A 17,187-nucleotide genomic window follows, 5' to 3' on the forward strand; every position below is an offset into this window, starting at 1 on the left:
CTTACGAAAATATTTTCAAATGCTTTCAAAGCTGCTCCTTACGCAAGTACTCAATCTTTTTGTTTTTCGGTGACATATGCTCAGAAATAAATTAGGATACTTTTCTTGCACGGGGCAAGAAAGTATTATCCAGCTACTCACCAAACGGGGCTGTACTGTAAGCAGTGAATGGTACAATTTTGGTCATCATCGCAGCCGCAGCAGTAACCCTAAAATGGCATATTTTGCATCTTATATCTTATAGCACGAAGCATCATATTATATTCGCTTACCTTAGGAGCCATCTTCTGCTCTACGTATCCGGCGCAAACGGTCAAGTCACATGAATCATGTACCACGACCTTCTCTGTGACTTTTCCGTTGACATTCTGCCAGAAGATGAACGCATGGGAAAACCTGAGCGAACGCCTTAACAATCATTTATGCTGTACAAGTATCACGCAGTTGCCCTTTATTGCAATTTTAGGAATATTTTGTGTGTATTCTCTATTTTATATTAGTAATATTTTGTTGCTATTTGAGGTCACTTGCTACTTGGTTGTTTATGTGCGTGCCCTGCTTGCTCATCTTTCACCGGGAATTTTTTTAATGAGCTGATCATTTAATATTCTTCAGTCAGTATTTCGGAACCAAAACGAAGAATGCCTTAAACGTATGAAGCAACCGAGGAACTACTTTGATCCACCAATTTAAATAAACTGAATTGAACAAAATATTTAGAAACAAAAATAATTAACAAGGGAAAACATGCGATTGCTTCAAAACAGCAATAGTTAGAAATAATTAATTTCTTCATTGTTGAGGTTTCCTTTTGTTTAATAATACATGTTCTTGTGTTTTTGTGTGAGAAACATTGACACGCATTCCCGTATCTCGTTTCTTCGTTCATTGACTCCCGTATTTTCGTTTTGTTTTAACTTTAGAATTTCGTTTGAAAGCGCTAAAAAGCTTTGTAAAGAAATGCAGATATTTATGTGGTGTGCCACTGGGCAGTATGCGTTCATGTAGCCTACGCCCTTGCCGTAATCGAGGTTAAGGTGGTCATTACAACTATTCTTGCAACCATATCTATAGCACTGAAAGTAGAATGCCACACATCAGGTCCATCTAGTTTCTTAAACATTCCTAAACAAGCCTAAGCATTCTGTATCCTATGCGATGGATCCCTACACTTTACAGCGCTCTGTTGTGTTCATCAAGCATTGACGCTGGTTATAACGTTCTTTATAGCATGGTCAACTTGCCCATGCATGATGATTTCGCGGGATTCATGGGATTCCGTGTTGACAATGAGATTACATTGATAACAGTGATGTGTTTTCGTTGGATAAAAGTGATAATAATTGTTGGGGTCTAACGTCCCAAATGATTATTGTAGTATTACGCGTGTTGCTTTGAAGAAAAGATATTAGTATAGGTCTAAACTCACCGCCATGTATTTCATAGGGTAGGCAAGCAGCAACTCCTCTTGTCTAAGCCGAATCACGATGGTGTTGAATAGGCGGGACGTTCTCTCCAACTCCGGCTCGTAAACTTCGGTTAAGTGAACGTAGCCCTTTCCTATGTTTCCCTAGGAGGAAAAAGTACACATATTGTCAAAGTCGGTTTTATTTTAGAAATTTTCATAACTCTAACATCGTAATTTAGTTGTATTGTTGAAGTTACGTTATCAATCTGAATAATTTGGACGGTATTACCTGTAGTGATTTAACAACGCGGCAGTACCAGAAAAGCTCAATAATACTAAAGTAGTGATATTATTGATGTATTACTCAAGACTGACACAGCCCTCTCTCAACACTACAAAGGCGCGAATAAAAAAAAGAATGTTAAGTTTTCGCTAGACTTCGTTTTCGCGATAGACAAAACCGAATAAATCGAAGAGACATGTAATTTGACGGTTACGAGGTGAGATTACATGGACGAAAAAAAGTGACCTTTCCTGCACTATATTAAGTTTAGGGTAATGTGACAACTAGTGCACCACAACTAAACACAACTAACGATATATATTTGATTACATTTCAAGCTTGTTTGGTCCGAGTTTAAGAAATTAATTTATATTGGAAATTTACACACAAAAGAACTTTCTAATGATCCTTGGTGTTCAGAGCCATGGCACTAACTGAAAAAATTGTTTCCTTCAGCGTCACTGAATAAAAACTAATTTTCACGAATGTACTCATCAGCGTTCACAGCTTGTGACTCGTGCATATACAAACACACTTGGTGTTCAAGTAACATCGGCATAACGATGTACTCACCCCAGGAGTGCTATTGACAAGTAGCGTCACTTGTATTTTGTTCTTGCATTTGGTGACACCATTGTGAACTTCCTTCGGTTCGTACGCCTTGTTGTCGCATGGCGCTAGCAAAGCTTTCATCTGGACGTCGGCGAAAGTAAGCACGCAGGGCAGAGTCGCCGCGGCGATGACAAGCAAGGCGACGATTGCCTTCATGACGGGCTTCATCTGTTACGGTTCATATCGAATGGGAGGCCCCCAGTCATACCCGCCCCGGGCTTGAACCCCAAGTCTGACGCCGCACTGCCACAGAGCAGCGTGGCCTTAAAATTACTATTATGATGCTGATGATAGTCTATATATGGCTCACACCCACTCTAGGGGATTGGTCAAGAAACGAATACACATAAAAAAATGATCACATATAAAATGTATAAATAATGAATTATTGGATAGCTGATGAGTTCATCATCGCTTCGTCTTGAATCTGCCTTCTTTCTGTTGCTGTCGCTGCTTAGTAATAATATTAAGTTCATCATACTGCAAGACGGTTTACGCTACAAGACGGTTTAGCACGTTGTGATAACGTGCTGAACTTTTCGTTAAGGTGAGAGCCTTCGCCTTGGCTTTCCCCCACTTCCCCAAACAAGAAATGCTTGAATAGTACTGCCACAGATCGATGTTACGTTCTAGACATCAACCTCAGTTCCGCACGATACTCTGTGGTGTGGAATTTGTAGACAGTTTCTGCGAAGCGAGTTATATTGCCCAATTTGAGGTACTAGAGCACTTTTGTGATAATAACTCGCCCATCGAAGCAATGATGCAATTAATTGCACTATTCTCTGCTTTTCTGCTCTCACTTTTTAAAGGGTAATTTATGTTCCCTCAAAACGTTTCGGCTTATTTCTGTGAACACGCCATCATACTTGTTGACAGCAATTCATTCCTTTTTTCGCATGCGTGTTAACGTACTTTTGTGACCTCTGACCTGACATCAGGCAGTGGGCTGTGCCCATATCACAAGCTTCGCTCTGCTGTCCCCGTTTTGCGGGCCCATTGGTCACTCTTTTCAAAATTCTTTTCCGCCTCGCTTCTCGGTGGAGTCGGCTCCCAAGCGAGGAGGCCGAAAGCGGACGGCGCTGGCTTTCGCCCCATCCCTGGAAGCACCAGGGGGTCCGAATCGTGAGCGGCCATGAGCCAGGCCAGGCTGACACAGGGGCCGAGGCGCGGCTCAGACGTGGTCGTATTGGTGAGCGCGTCGCACACCAGGATGTGCGGTCCGGCAGCCGCCGAGCACGAGCTGAGGAAGGGAAGCGCGGTTGCCATTGCGGCACCACCTTCGTCCCACCGGAGGCCGTCCTGCGCCATGGGGCAGCTACCTGAGGTTAGAAAAAGACAAGAATGGTGAAGGTCGAGATAACATTAACCGAATAATTGACAAAGAGGAAGGGGGGACAAGGCTTATCGTCTTCGGCGATGGCGAAGTGGAAGTAAAGATGACAGATAAAGAAAGTAGAAATAAGTGAGATGCATGACAGGACAGTGTCTTGTCATATTATGGGAGCAGGGGCATGTGTTATGTATACCTATTCCTATTATTTTCCGGTTCGCTCTATGTTTAGGCAAAGAAATTGAGTCGTCGTGGTGCGGAGTCTCATGGTACTCGTAGTCTTTCAGCATTATTCTCTCATTTTAGACTAGCTGTAGTGTGAGTCTGTCAGTATTGCATTGAGAGAACTTTTGTCCTAATAATATTGCCCACAGTTAGGCTATCATTGAAATTTTATCCCCCTATGATCAAATACAGTCAAAATATCAAGGTTATACAAGGTAAAATTCAGTTGTACACAAATTAATCCTGCTAACTTTACTTCGTATCAATAAAATTCGCGGAACGCTGGTATTGCTCAGACGGTTTTACCCTGGTAAATTTTACGGAGCCTCTTTGTGATTTTCCTCGAATATTATTGTCGCTGGCTTGCACTGAATTGTTCCTTATTCCCAAGTACACATCGATTATTGCACATTTAAACCACATTCCTCGCCTTTACTGATCTACATTTTGTGACAGGATGCAGCAATTGGCGAGGAGGCCCCCGGGCAGAACTTCGAATGCGACGTAAACTTCTCCGTGGATGAAGATGGTGTAACGCCGGTGGTGCGCATCATTCACCACGGGCCCAGCTCGTACGTGGAAATGCTCGACAACGAGGCGCACACGAGCAGACACTCGATGTCGCCGCAGCAGCACATGCTCATGAGCCGTTCGCCGTCACCGCACAGCCGGTCCTCCTCGCCCTTCAGCCGCCCACCAACGCCCATCGCGCGCTCTTCGACGCCGAAATTCAGAGCCATGTCACCGCAACAGGCGGCCAGGTTGAGTTCGTTCAGGGCGATGTCTTCTGGGTGAGAATACACGCCGTTGTAGTCTTTAAGGGAAGCCGGAATCATTCTCGAGGATGGCTGTCAGCCTTACTTGAGGGAAACTCCACTAACAAAATTTAGGAGTACCCACGTTGTTTTGCTTTGATTGGGAAGCAGGCCCGCAATAAAATGCGAACGTGGCCTCAAGTTCTAATAATAAATACGTAGTGAGCGCCTGCGGTGAGAAAAAAATGAGTGTGAGAGCTACTATAAAATTATCCTCTATTTTATAGTCTTCAAAAAGGCATGTCACGGGTATACCTCCATCAACTATGTGGATGTTATGAATTGTATTCAATAGTCCTTCGAAGAAGCATTTTGTTATTGCAATAATTTACACAGTCTCTCCACAAGCTCCGCAGTTAAGCGATCTACAACGACCATGCAAAAAAGACATTCTTAGTACCCTTACTCAGTTCGAAAACGAAAAGAAAACTCTAAAACCATAATTAATTTCTAGACATGTTATCTGATCGAAATAAATACCACTTGTTTTGGCTGCTGGATGACTACGCTTTTTAAACATGAGGCAAAAATCGCAAGTGTGCGTCAAAAATGCACGTGCTACACGTTCAGTTCTAGAACACAACATGGCAATGCTTGGTATATTTATTTCCAAACATTTGTTCAATGACAGATGCAGTGGTAAGTAGGGTTTTATATTCGTGGTGGTCAGAATTGTGAATCTTGAAGTCGTATTTTAAATCACTAAGCATTTCAGTGGTCTAGTTGGCATTGACTAAATGCTTTCATATATCTAGCGAACACTCACAAGGACACCAGAGAAAGATGCAGGAGAGCCGGTCAGGACATTACAATCGCATCAGGCACAAGGTGTGGTGGTCGTGTATTTTTGTCTGGTATACCTGTTCATGCTTGCTCGTAACATAGAAGCATCCGTATTTTTTTAAAAAATGGTTGACATACAAAATCACCCGAACGATTTCAAAGAAGTGCGTCTTAATGATCCCAGTTGGTTAAGACCACACCGAAATTCTTTGTTACAATATGCCTCATGTCAACATTTCGAATTTCGCGAACAGAACCCCGAAGTTTCGTTAAGGAATGATGAAACACTCGTGAATCTCGTTACAGTATCATCAGAAGTCCCATGCCTCCACGGTACACACATCAGGCACAAGTTTGCCCGTACGCTAGTCAAAAGCAGGGTCGTTCGGGCTCATGGCACCATGGGAGGTCGCTACCGCCGTCTCTCCCCCAGTCACGAACAACTCTGATCAAGATAATGGAGGAATGTATGCTTTGCAGCCAGAAGAACATGGCGAAAAACGAACGTGCGCATCAGCCCGGAAGCCGCAACCAATTGCAGGTAACCTTTCTTCGGGAACCACTTTCGTTCACCACGTGGCACGTTGTTAATAAACGCTCTCTGCTAGGAAGTTGTAGTAAATCATCCGAGAACTCGTAGTGACTAGTATGCATGCAGTAGCCCATCACTGAACATAGCAATAAGCTATTATTCTTGCAAACATATTCTTAAATCAATCGACATGAAAATACAAACATGATACTTTATAAAAAAATTGCTTCTCTTTACTATTCCTCCAAAGTCTGAAAAAAAAAGAGAGGGAGGTGCATGAGGGGTCTTCTTAGGCTCTGCATTTTTTTGTATCTTTATCTTTATTCCTATGCATTTCATTACTGTTCCGCATCTTATGATAAAAAGTATATTGTTGTTTCACCCTATTGCTCTCACTCTCTCTCTCTCTATATATATATATATATATATATATATATATATATATTGAGAGAGAGAGAGTGAGAGTGCGGGTGCGTTTGTGTGAGTATATAGCGATTTCTCTTCCTATCTTTGCTTTCTTTTTTTCACATACATGTTTCACGGGCCCCATTTCGCCTAGCAGAACATTCGCTAAACGCTCGCATTTACTAAAATTTGTAGGAGGGCTTGCCGAAATCGCATCTAGCATGCTTACCTGTGGTTTTCTGCGGTTACCAATTTTTACGGTCACCTTAAATAGCTGCACTATTAAAACCGGCAGGGTTCCTTACGGACTCGCAGGAAAAATTTGCTGGGGAAAGCGACTGTCTTTCTTTTTTTCTTTTTCTGCCACTTGGTAACATTATTAGCCCTGCCTGCGAAAGCTTTCAGCGCATAGGGTGCGTTTAGATTACCTCCAAAAGCAGAGGCATCACCGAGCGACGGTATAACATGATGAAAGCTCCGTAAATTCAAGCTACTTTACGCCACAATAATGTCATGATGACGTGACACGTATTTCTATCGCTCACGACATGATCACCTTCCTTTATTTGAAAACCGGTGAACAAACTGCGCATTTATTTTATTAAACTTCGCAACACGCAAAAATCGAGACAACGAACATAAGAGACGAGGAAGAGTGCAGCCTTTGAACTGATTATTACTACTGTGACGCACATATGTTATAGAAAAGATGAGAAGATTGCATGATTAAGCAAAAAACCAAGAAGACCCCACAACCAAAAGCCAAAAGAGAGTACAGTAAATCACCTGCTCAGTTAATAAAATGTCTCAGTTATGTGTATGAACTAGTCTCGTAGGAAACACCGCGAGCAACTGCAAAATTAAGCACCATAAAAAGTTTGTTGAGTGTGCAACAGGAATAGTTTATGGTTTACGTCTGTCTAGTGGACATTAGTACGTAGGTCAGTCAGGCAGGTGCCTTAATGTTACACTTCAAGAACATTGCCAGAATGTAAGAAGTGCTGGACGGGATGGTTTTTCGGCCGCTCATCATTCGGAATGTGGGCGCCAGCCATTGTTAAAAAAGGCAAGGGCTCATGCGTCACCCTAACGAATGCAGAAGACTTATAATCGAAGCTGCAGCAATTGCTCGAGGCAGCTGCATCAGCAAACCATCTATAGCCTTATCTGAAAAAGAATTGGCCTATTTAAATTCGGCAGGTGATGGTCCGGAGTGAGCACGTGGTTTCTTGGAGTCTGTTTTGGCTTTTGCTTGTGAGTTTCTTTGTTTTTTTTGCTGAAGCATGCGATCTTATCTTTTTCTTTTGTAACATATATATGTGTGCCTTAGTAGTAATAAATCAGTTGAAAGTCAGCGCTCGTTTTCTCCTGTTGTGTTCGTTGTCTGAATTTTTTACGCTGAAAAGTTTAATAAAAGATTACCAACCAGGCCAATCCCACACTTCTGTGCATTTCGCTTTCAACAAGGTGACACACCACAGATATAATAGAGACCATTCAACCATTACATAGTTGGAAGATTCCTAAGTCAGGGCAATCCTGAGTCAGTCGGAGCCACAACGTACCAGTGCCCAGGCCGGTGCTGTATGATTGTGTCTTCAAAATAAGCGTAACGTTATGGTAATGACGTCAACCTATTAGTAAGACTCATGTTTGAGCAGTGCATGGTGGAGTAGTGTATTGGTAGATCGTTTCGTTATTATGCAGAAATGGGGAGGAGCCATGGATGTAGCACGCTTGACAACCTCGGCGTCAGGTTGTAGTGCGTCGGCAGCTGCAGCAATCGTGGCCGCCGCTGCATCGGCGGCTGGGATACACCTGGAAGCCAATGGTAGCCAACTTCAGCCTTGCCTAGACTGCCTCGAGGAGTTCGTGCGCCGCGAGCGAGTCAAGAAAGGAGAATCGTTAGCTGCGTCGGTCGAAAAGAAGGAAAAGGTTGAGCAGAAAGAAGGGAAACACCACAAAGAGGAGACACATCACAAGGGGGAGACGCACCACAAAGAGGGGAAACACCACAAAGAAGAGACGCACCACAAGGAGGGGCATCCCCAGCAAGACGAGACACACCGCAAAGACGGGAAACAGCAGTTATCTTTATCTTCATCGCCTCCGCAAGCTTCAAATACGACCGAGGTAGGACGAAAATTTTGTCTAACGCCAGCGTATTCATATTCTACTGATGAATTCATCCATGCTCACTAAAGGTTACGGTGGTCCCGTGAGGTCAGGTGAGGGGGAGGGGGAGGCGGTGAATGCGCGAACATCACTCTTGATCCCATTGCACAGTGCACAAGACAGCATGCTCGCAATGCACGTAAAAATGAAAATAAGAGGCAAAATGCATCTCCGGATGGCTTGTGACTGAATCCTGGCTTTAAGGAACCGAACACAACAGTTCTTGGATTGCTATAGCAGAGGGCCTCTTGCTGGATATGATCTTCAAAAACATTTCCTAGAAGGAAACGTTGCTGGGTTAGTTGGTTCATATTCAATTAAAAGCCGTACTTGTGGTTATGTCGCGCAAATAAATAACGAGGAAAGAGGCCAAGGGAGGTGCCCATCTCCGGCTGCCGTATTACGACGACGCCGACAACGCTCAACGCGGATACCGGCGTCCAGTAGCTGGGCTCAAAACTTGATTACTAGATGCGAAGCAGCAGTTTGACTAGCCTGTGTAACGCTGACTCTGTCCGCACCACGCTCTTCTGTGCGAAGGTGTTGGGGCAGTGCCAAGTAGGTCAAGCTTTTCCTCGCAGTGGGCGCGCTTTGATGTCACTCTCTCCCTAGCCTGTCACTGCTTCCCACGTGTGACACCCGCAAAGTTATCCATCCCCTCTCCCTCTCGATTGATTTGTGGGGTGTAACGTCCCAAAATTACCATATGATTATGAAAGACGACGTAGTGGAGGGCTCCGGAAATTTTGACCACCTGGGGTTCTTTAACGTGCACCCAAATCTGAGCAGATGGGCCTACGACATTTCCGCCTCCATCGGAAATGCAGCCGCCGCAGCCGGGATTTGAACCCGTGACCTGCGGGTCAGCAGCCCTCTCCCTCTCTAAAAGAGCGTTTACTAAAATAAGCGTTTGTTCAAATCGCAAATGCACGCGAGGTGCTTTGGGTTTCGCGTAAGTTTAATCGCGGATGATGATTATTCACTCGATGTGCGCTCGAACATTGCGAGTGGCTGAAAAAGTGAAGCGGGAGAGATGATACGTGGCGCGTGGTGGCAGGCTAGGGAGAGAGTGACGTGAACGCGCGCGCACTGCGATGGAAGGCGGGACTTGCTTGGCACCATCCCAATTTCTGCGGCCAGGAGTCGTAGTGCAGATGGAGGGACAGCGTTACACAGGCTGGTCGAAGAGCTACTTCGCATTAGAAAAACCAACTGCTCGCTCTGCGCAACCGTTCACTGGTCACCCCATATATGCAGGCACTGAATCGCACGTTAGGAATTCAGTCAAGGGCGTCTTAGCTTTCGCTTGATGAGCGCCAGCGTCAACGTGACCACCAGTGTAAGCGTTAGTGCCCGCTGCTTCACATCTCAATATGGTTTTCTTTAACGGGAGATGGTTTAACTTTTTTATGAGAGAACTTGTTTCCTGAAAAGTCAACTCGAAACAAATAACCTGCTAAGACAAAGAATGTCTTCAACCAACGTACGTCTTATTCTCGCAATCCTCCCAGGTAAACCTCCTTCCTTGTGCCCGTATGCTAGAGGCATGCGATGTGCTGTCAGAACAAACGGGATCACTCACGAGGCATTCCAGCGCTAACAAATCAGCTCATGGCGTTCAGCGTTCGCTCTATTGTCCATACTCGTTCACTCTATTGATGACGGCGACACGACCACTCAACGGAGAAACGGATGCTTAAAAATCATCATGCATTTTATCTTGCTGTTTTTACGTTTTACAAGCGTTTATAGTAAGGGCACACTTTTGTCAGTAAAGATGCCAACTATAATTTTAATTGCTATCCAGCCCCAGGCTGAATGGGATACCGGAATGTAACTTGTGCGTAGCTGCTCAGCCAAATGATTGCATGTAATAGATTATAGCATTGGTCCGCAACGTGCGGCTCGCGGGGAAGTAATATGCAGCCTCAAGTACGACATTACACCTCCCTCCAGCCCCTCTCACTTCTTATCTGAAGCCAACAAAGCAGCTTGAACGCCAAACGGCATTAGAGAGGAAAAAAAGAAAGTTTGCTTCCACTTCACTTTGTGCTGTGTCTTACCACTTAGCCTCATAACATATTACGCATATCGATTATATATGCATATTTTAATATTAGACACAATTATTATTTATACCACTCATAACTACCTATGTCTACTTATTATCAATAACAGATATTGACTATCAGCCCATTTTCTTTCTTTCTTTGTTAGCAAAACCCCTACACCCACCCCCTTGACTTTTTATTGTGCGACGCTCCGCAAAGTCCGCTTCACGCAACTTAACCATTCGCCTCAAAAGAATGCCGACCCGTGGGTTAGAGTACTGATATGATTATGTGTTGGCAAGATACTAGGTAAGCCACAGGAGGATTCAGTTGCTTCCGACACAGTATTGGAGAAGCCATTCAGATACGTGTCAAATATACGTGGAATCATCTTACATAACACAATATGTAAACAGTGTTTTACAATGTTTTGAGAAATTCGTATTATAGGAAGTGCGCTGGAGCTGGTGCAATAAAAAAGAAATCCGCTTGTCCGAACACTTGTTTCAACATCCATTCGAGTTTATGCATTTATCATCAGAAGCTTACACCTTCCTCTTCGTTCCTTTATTATCCGACGCTCTATATCACAACCATTTTATTGTTCACCAAAGGTGAGAAATAGTATGAATGATTCCTAGTGATTGACTTCAATGATAGTTTAATTTGACGAAAATGCTGACCACTGGCACACATTCCAACATGGCTGAGGTGATCTCTGCTCTGCCCCAGTAGGCGGCTAGAAGCAGCGCAAACAGTAAGAAAATGCAATGAACAAAATTGCCTCATTGTAAGTTCTGAAAGGCTGCAGGTAAAGATAACCTTTGTGAACAAGCACAAATATTTTAATTTTCTAATTACGAAAAAACACCTTCTAATGAAAAGTTGAAAAAAATACTACAACGAGAGATCACTACGCGTGAAGTAAATGCTGGTCCACTCACAAACGCTGGGTTATATCGCAGGTTCTGAAGACCACTTTAAGCAGTGACGGTTCCACGACTGAGATCGAGGTGTCCACGCGTACCGAAAACGTGCTCGCTTGTGCAGCCACTAAAGGCACGTCTGAAGTGACTACCGGCCACGCCGCGCGGCCTGGTCACGGCGCACTGCATGGTCATCACACCTCGCAACATGGCCATCACCCCCCACCTGCCGGTCATCACGCCTCGCCTCCCGGTCATCACAAGACACCAGCCAGTCATTGCATGTCGGCACCTGGTCATCACACCTCGGCACCCGGTTATCACATGTCGGCGCATGGCCATCACGCGTCGCCTCCTGGACATAACCTCCCGGTACCTAGTCAGAACCATTCGGCACCTGGTCATAACCACCCGCCACACGGTCATCGCGCCTCACGCACCGGTCAGACCTCCCAGTTCGGACGCACTACGTCGTCAGACTCCTTTTCCACTGTGCCAACTTCGGCGCAGTCACCGGCGCCGTATCGCTGCCCATTCTGCCACGTATGCATATGTTGCGACCCCATGCAGACAAACTCGAAAGCGTAGACGAGTTAAAAACTTTAAAGCCGGCTGAAGAAAACACGTGCTTAAAAGGCGTTTCACAGAAGCACTGGATTTTATGCCAAATCATTCTGTTCTTCAATTACACGCACTGTATTGGCAAACCGGTATTGGAAGCTGAATCTCAGAAATTAAAACCGGTGAAAACTAAAAGTTGAATAAATATAAAAAAGCGGGCTCAAATATTCATGAATCAGGTTCATGAGGGTTGAACCGTACCTGCGATGTTGGAGTGATACCTATGGAGAAGGTGACCATGAACCCGGCTTGGTATTCTTAACAAAGTGCTAGCTACAAATGAACATTGCAGGCACTCTGGATGTGCACTCCGAAGAAATTCTCTGAAAATAAGCCGAAATTAAATTGTTGCAAAGCGATGGTCTCGAATCTGGTATAACCTTTGTTTCTCATGTGCTATCATCGACGTGGCAATTGTAGAAATTTGTGTCATTTGATAAACAACAAGAATACCTATCAGTCTAACTTCCCTTTAAAAACAAATTTATCAAAACTTTCTCAATTTCTATATTCCTGTTATTTTTATACCTGCTATGAAATGAACGCGCTGCCATCCCTTACTTAGGCTCATCTGTACCAACGCTGCCTATAAAAAGCAGAACAGCATCAAGTGAAATCAAACATTTCTACTTGACTTTCCATTTTTAACGTGGGTTTCAGTACGCGTCCGCCTGCCGCTATCTATCTATCTATCTATCTATCTATCTATCTATCTATCTATCTATCTATCTATCTATCTATCTATCTATCTATCTATCCGTCTATCCGCCTGTCTGTCTGTCTGTCATCTATCTATCTATCTATCTATCTATCTATCCGCCTGTCTGTCTGTCTGTCATCTATCTATCTATCTATCTATCTATCTATCTATCTATCTATCTATCTATCTATCTATCTATCTATCTATCTATCTATCTATCTATCTATCTATCTATCTATCTATCTATCTATCTATCTATCTATCTATCTATCTATCTATGCACCGACGTATGGAGCACCCTCTTAAAAGCCAACTCGCCACCCCCGCGTTTAAAGACGAGGCGTTGTTTTCTCCTCTCTTTCATGCACATGGTGCATCCTCCTCGCATCTTTTAGTTCTTGATTGCACGTGAACAATATCAGCACTAAGTGCTAGAGCCTATCAGGATTTAGCGCTTCATGGCTGCACGCAGTTATCGCTGCTTGCACAGTTGTAAACACAGAAAATGAAGTTTGATCGGTTGATTGTGCACAATATTCATGCGACACGAAGAAGAACGGTAGGGCAGCTGCATGGCAAAGCAGTGCAGGAGACAAATCACGTGTAATATTTCGCGTATATCAAAGAATCGGGAGTATGTATGCTGTAGACGTCACGGTATAAATAGTGTGTCAAGAAGTACGACAAATCTCGGGGAAAAATATTGCGCTGTTTTAGATGCGGAGCATCTTATACTCGCGCCTTGTAGTGCGCCGTCCGCGCCGCTTCTCGAACATTCGACAGCTGACGCGCGCGCATGCGCCGTCGCGCCGTCGCCCACTCTTCCACCATCTGTGCATCCCTTCCTCCTCTACACACCGCGCGCGCTTCACTCCTCCACCATCTGTGCACCCTTCCTCCTCTACACACCGCGTTCGACATCTACAATTCTCCTGATTCTCCAGTGGACGCGCATGTGGCGTCGCGCTTCGAGAACATTCAACAGCTGACAGTGCATGCGCCGTCGTGCTGTATATATACTCAAGGTCGGCGCTCGCTCGCTCAGTTGCCGCTCGTCGGTTGGTTTGTACGGCGCGTCGACGTCCAAGGTCGCGGTGAAATGAATTCCAACGAATCCACAAACACAATGATCGACGTCCCTTTGACCAGCGCCGCCCTTTCGCATACGTGTGTACGTGTTCACTCATTTAACACCCCCTCCTACAACCACGTTAACCAATTTAGCCATCGACCCAAGTAAGTCGCAATTTAACACCCCATTTCACAACCACGTTAACCAATTTAGCCATCGACCCAAGTAAGTCGCACTTTAACACCCCGTTAACCAATTATATGGTCCGCATCCTCCTCAGTGTTCCCCCGAGGGAAGCTGCGGGCAATTTTTTTTTTGTATTTTGGGAGCCTGGTGAGTGGCCTTTTAAATTGACGTGCACCAAAATTAAAAGAGGAAGGTCAGATAGTTTGACAAAAGAAAATGGCAGCATATCCACGGAGTGAATGATGGAGAGTGGGGCGAAGCATTCGTCCGTCCATGCGTCCGTCTGTGTGACCGTCCATGCGTCTGTTTGTGCGCCCGTCCCTGCGTTATTTCGTGCATCCGCCCCTGCGTCCGTTCATGCGTCCATCCATGCATCTGTTTGTGTGTCCATTCATTCATCTATTCAACACTCCAAGTCCCACCATCTCGCATCTTTTTATCATATATTCCCCATATAGAAGCACCGCCATCCAGCGGACATTCCAAGGACTAAACGAGAGGTGGCACACGCACACTTTCTTACGGCCTGCGCTTTGGGTCCACTTCCCACCTTTCACCACCTCGAGTTCATGGTATATTCTAGTTCACTGTATTCATGGCACTGCGACCAAACGCTCGCTAAACCTTTCGAAAACCAAGGAGGTTACGCCCAGCGAGTATAACGTAGCAACCTTTCCCTGTCAGATAGGGCTCAATTTACATGCCAATGGCTGCTAATGAGAAATGAGAGACAGGAGAATTCGGCTTTTACTTTCTTACGGCTTGCGCTTCGTATCTACTTCTCATTTTTAACCACCTTGAGTTCATTCATGGTATATACAAGTTCATTGTATTCATGGCACTGCGGCTCAACGCTCGCTAAACCTTTCTAAAGCTAAGGAGGTTACACTCAGCGAGTATAATGTAGCATCCCTTTCTTGTCCGATAGTGCTCAATGTACATGCCAATGGCTGCTAATGGGGATCGCAGCGTGCGCGTTGACTAAAAGCCGAATGCTCATGTCTCTCATTCCCCATTAGCAGCCATTGGCATGTACATTGAGCACTATTTTTTATTGTTAAACAACACACAGAAGAAATCTCTCACTGGCACCACCTTGGAGGTCAAGTGTTATACCTATTTCGGGTATGTGCCACTGGTGGTTACATACGAGGGACGCCCAAGCCACGCCATAAGGAGCTTCGCTCCTAATAGGAATCGTTGGTCATGACACGAATAAAGTCACAATATTGTCGCGTACGTCTTCAGTTCCCAAAGAACAGTTGCACATACCCAGGGTAGTGTATGCGGGTATGTGCCACTGCTGTGAGATATTTTACATCTATCCAGGAACCAGGAGAACACAGATTGGCAATTTTAATGCGCGAGCGTTAGAAGAAACCTGACATCGGCAGCGTTGACCCAACGAATGCAAAGAATTGGCGTCAGAGTCGCAGCAGGAATCAAATCCAAACGTTTTACGTGACAAACAAGCATTATACCACGGAGCCACGCCAGGCCTCAAAACTATTTTTTATAAGTCCGCGATGTTCGTGAAGCGTCCGTCGGAGTTGCAGTGCTGGCTATCTCATTTTATAAAGCTTTTATATTGTTACGAATAAATATAGCACCTGGTACTATTTGATCTTTATTGATCTTTATTTAGGGCGAACTTGTGCCCGTAAACTCAAAGCTAAAAATGGTCAGCCGAAAATGTCTCTTGCTCGCTGACTCCAACTTCGTCGGCCTCTTCCTCTGCCCCTCGAGTCTCGTGCCGGTCCCGAGGCGTAGCATCGTGGCGCGTGCAGGACGGCGTTCCATGGCGCGGCTTTCTTGCTACTTGCTTGGCGGCTTTTACGAACGCGAATCGTGGCACGCGTCTTCTGCGATAGTCGAGCTGTGGCATTAGTCCCCCTCCTAGCAAGCATCGCCCCGATGCGTAGAGCCGGCTGACTGCTTCTAAACAATAGGACTTGTCCTTGTGTTAGACGACGTGAGTCAGTTCACTTGTTCAGTTCCTGTCGTAGTACGGTTTCATACGTACTACATGTACAACTTCCGGGAGATTCCTGCGTCGTGTTGTGCATACTTGACCTTAAGGGATCACTTCGTAGTTTAATGAGCCTAGCTGACGAAGAACCCTGTAAGGGCCAAAATAGCGCCGCATAAGCTTTTCCGATAGGCCACGTGCACGTACAGGCGTCCAGACCCACACTTGGTCTCCGGGGGAGTACTGAACGTCCCTTCGTCTTAGATTGTAACGGTGCGCGTCGACGTCCTGTAGTTGAATGATGCGGTTCCGTGCTAGTTGTCGCGCCTCTTCTGCCCTTTCTACATATTCGCTTATGTCAGGGTCCTCTTCATTCGTGCTGTTGACAGGCAGCATCGCGTCTAATGTCGTTATTACTGTCCGACCCTAAACAAGTTGAAATGGCATGAAGTGGGTTGTCTCTTGTACTGCGGTATTGTATGCAAATGTAGCATGCGGTAATATGGTGTCCCAAGTCCGATGATCGACGTCCACATACATCGCGATCATGTCAGCAAGCGTCCTGTTCAGCCTTTCAGTTAACCCGTTAGCTTGCGGATGGTATGCGGTAGTTCTTCTGTGGTCGGTGTGCGTTAGTTTCATGACAGACTGTACTAGCCTGGCAGTGAACGCAGTTCCTTTGTCAGTTATAAGGACTTTAGGTGCGCCATGTCGCAGCACTATCTGGGTCACAAAAAAACTGGGCCACTTCATTTGCCGTTCCTTTTGTGAGAGATGACGTCTCGGTATACCGGGTCATGTAGTCGGTTGCTACAACTATCCAGCGCTTCCCAAACGATGACAAAGGAAATGGTCCTAGCAAATCCATTCCGACCTGCTCAAGCGGAATTTTCGGTGGCTCTATCGGTTTCAAAAGACCTGCTGGTTTTAGGGGTGGTACTTTGCGTCTTTAGCATTCTCGACATGATCTTACGTAATGCTGTACTGAATCAATCAATTTCGGCCAGTAATATCTCCGGAGGATTCTTGCCAAAATCCTACTAATGCCCAAGTGACCTGCCGATGGGTCATCACGACACGCTTCTAAAATT

General features: G+C 45.1%; 2 protein-coding genes across 3 annotated transcripts in view; one reads left to right on the forward strand and one right to left on the reverse strand.

Moving 5' to 3' along the window:
• LOC119185163 (hapless 2) overlaps window positions 1-2,554 on the reverse strand; it is a 44,062-nt gene extending 41,508 nt beyond the window's left edge. For both annotated transcript variants that reach the window (XM_075865538.1, XM_075865537.1), the window contains exons 1-4: window positions 2,265-2,554; window positions 1,430-1,570; window positions 273-368; window positions 142-209 (exon numbers count right to left, since the gene is read on the reverse strand). In XM_075865538.1, coding sequence (XP_075721653.1) covers window positions 142-209; window positions 273-368; window positions 1,430-1,570; window positions 2,265-2,471 — 512 coding nt within the window. In that variant the 5' untranslated portion in view covers window positions 2,472-2,554. The remainder of the gene's footprint in view (window positions 1-141; window positions 210-272; window positions 369-1,429; window positions 1,571-2,264) is intronic.
• A 710-nt stretch (window positions 2,555-3,264) lies between these two features.
• LOC142764993 (uncharacterized) lies at window positions 3,265-12,523 on the forward strand. The gene is made up of 5 exons (XM_075865539.1): window positions 3,265-3,630; window positions 4,318-4,652; window positions 5,766-6,000; window positions 8,104-8,529; window positions 11,588-12,523. The coding sequence occupies exons 1-5, from the start codon at window positions 3,439-3,441 to the stop codon at window positions 12,134-12,136; spliced, it is 1,737 nt and encodes a 578-aa protein (XP_075721654.1). The 5' UTR covers window positions 3,265-3,438; the 3' UTR covers window positions 12,137-12,523.
• The last annotated feature ends 4,664 nt before the right edge of the window (window positions 12,524-17,187 follow it).

The sequence above is a fragment of the Rhipicephalus microplus genome, chromosome 6 (genome assembly GCF_043290135.1).
Source record: "Rhipicephalus microplus isolate Deutch F79 chromosome 6, USDA_Rmic, whole genome shotgun sequence".
Taxonomy (NCBI): domain Eukaryota; kingdom Metazoa; phylum Arthropoda; class Arachnida; order Ixodida; family Ixodidae; genus Rhipicephalus; species Rhipicephalus microplus.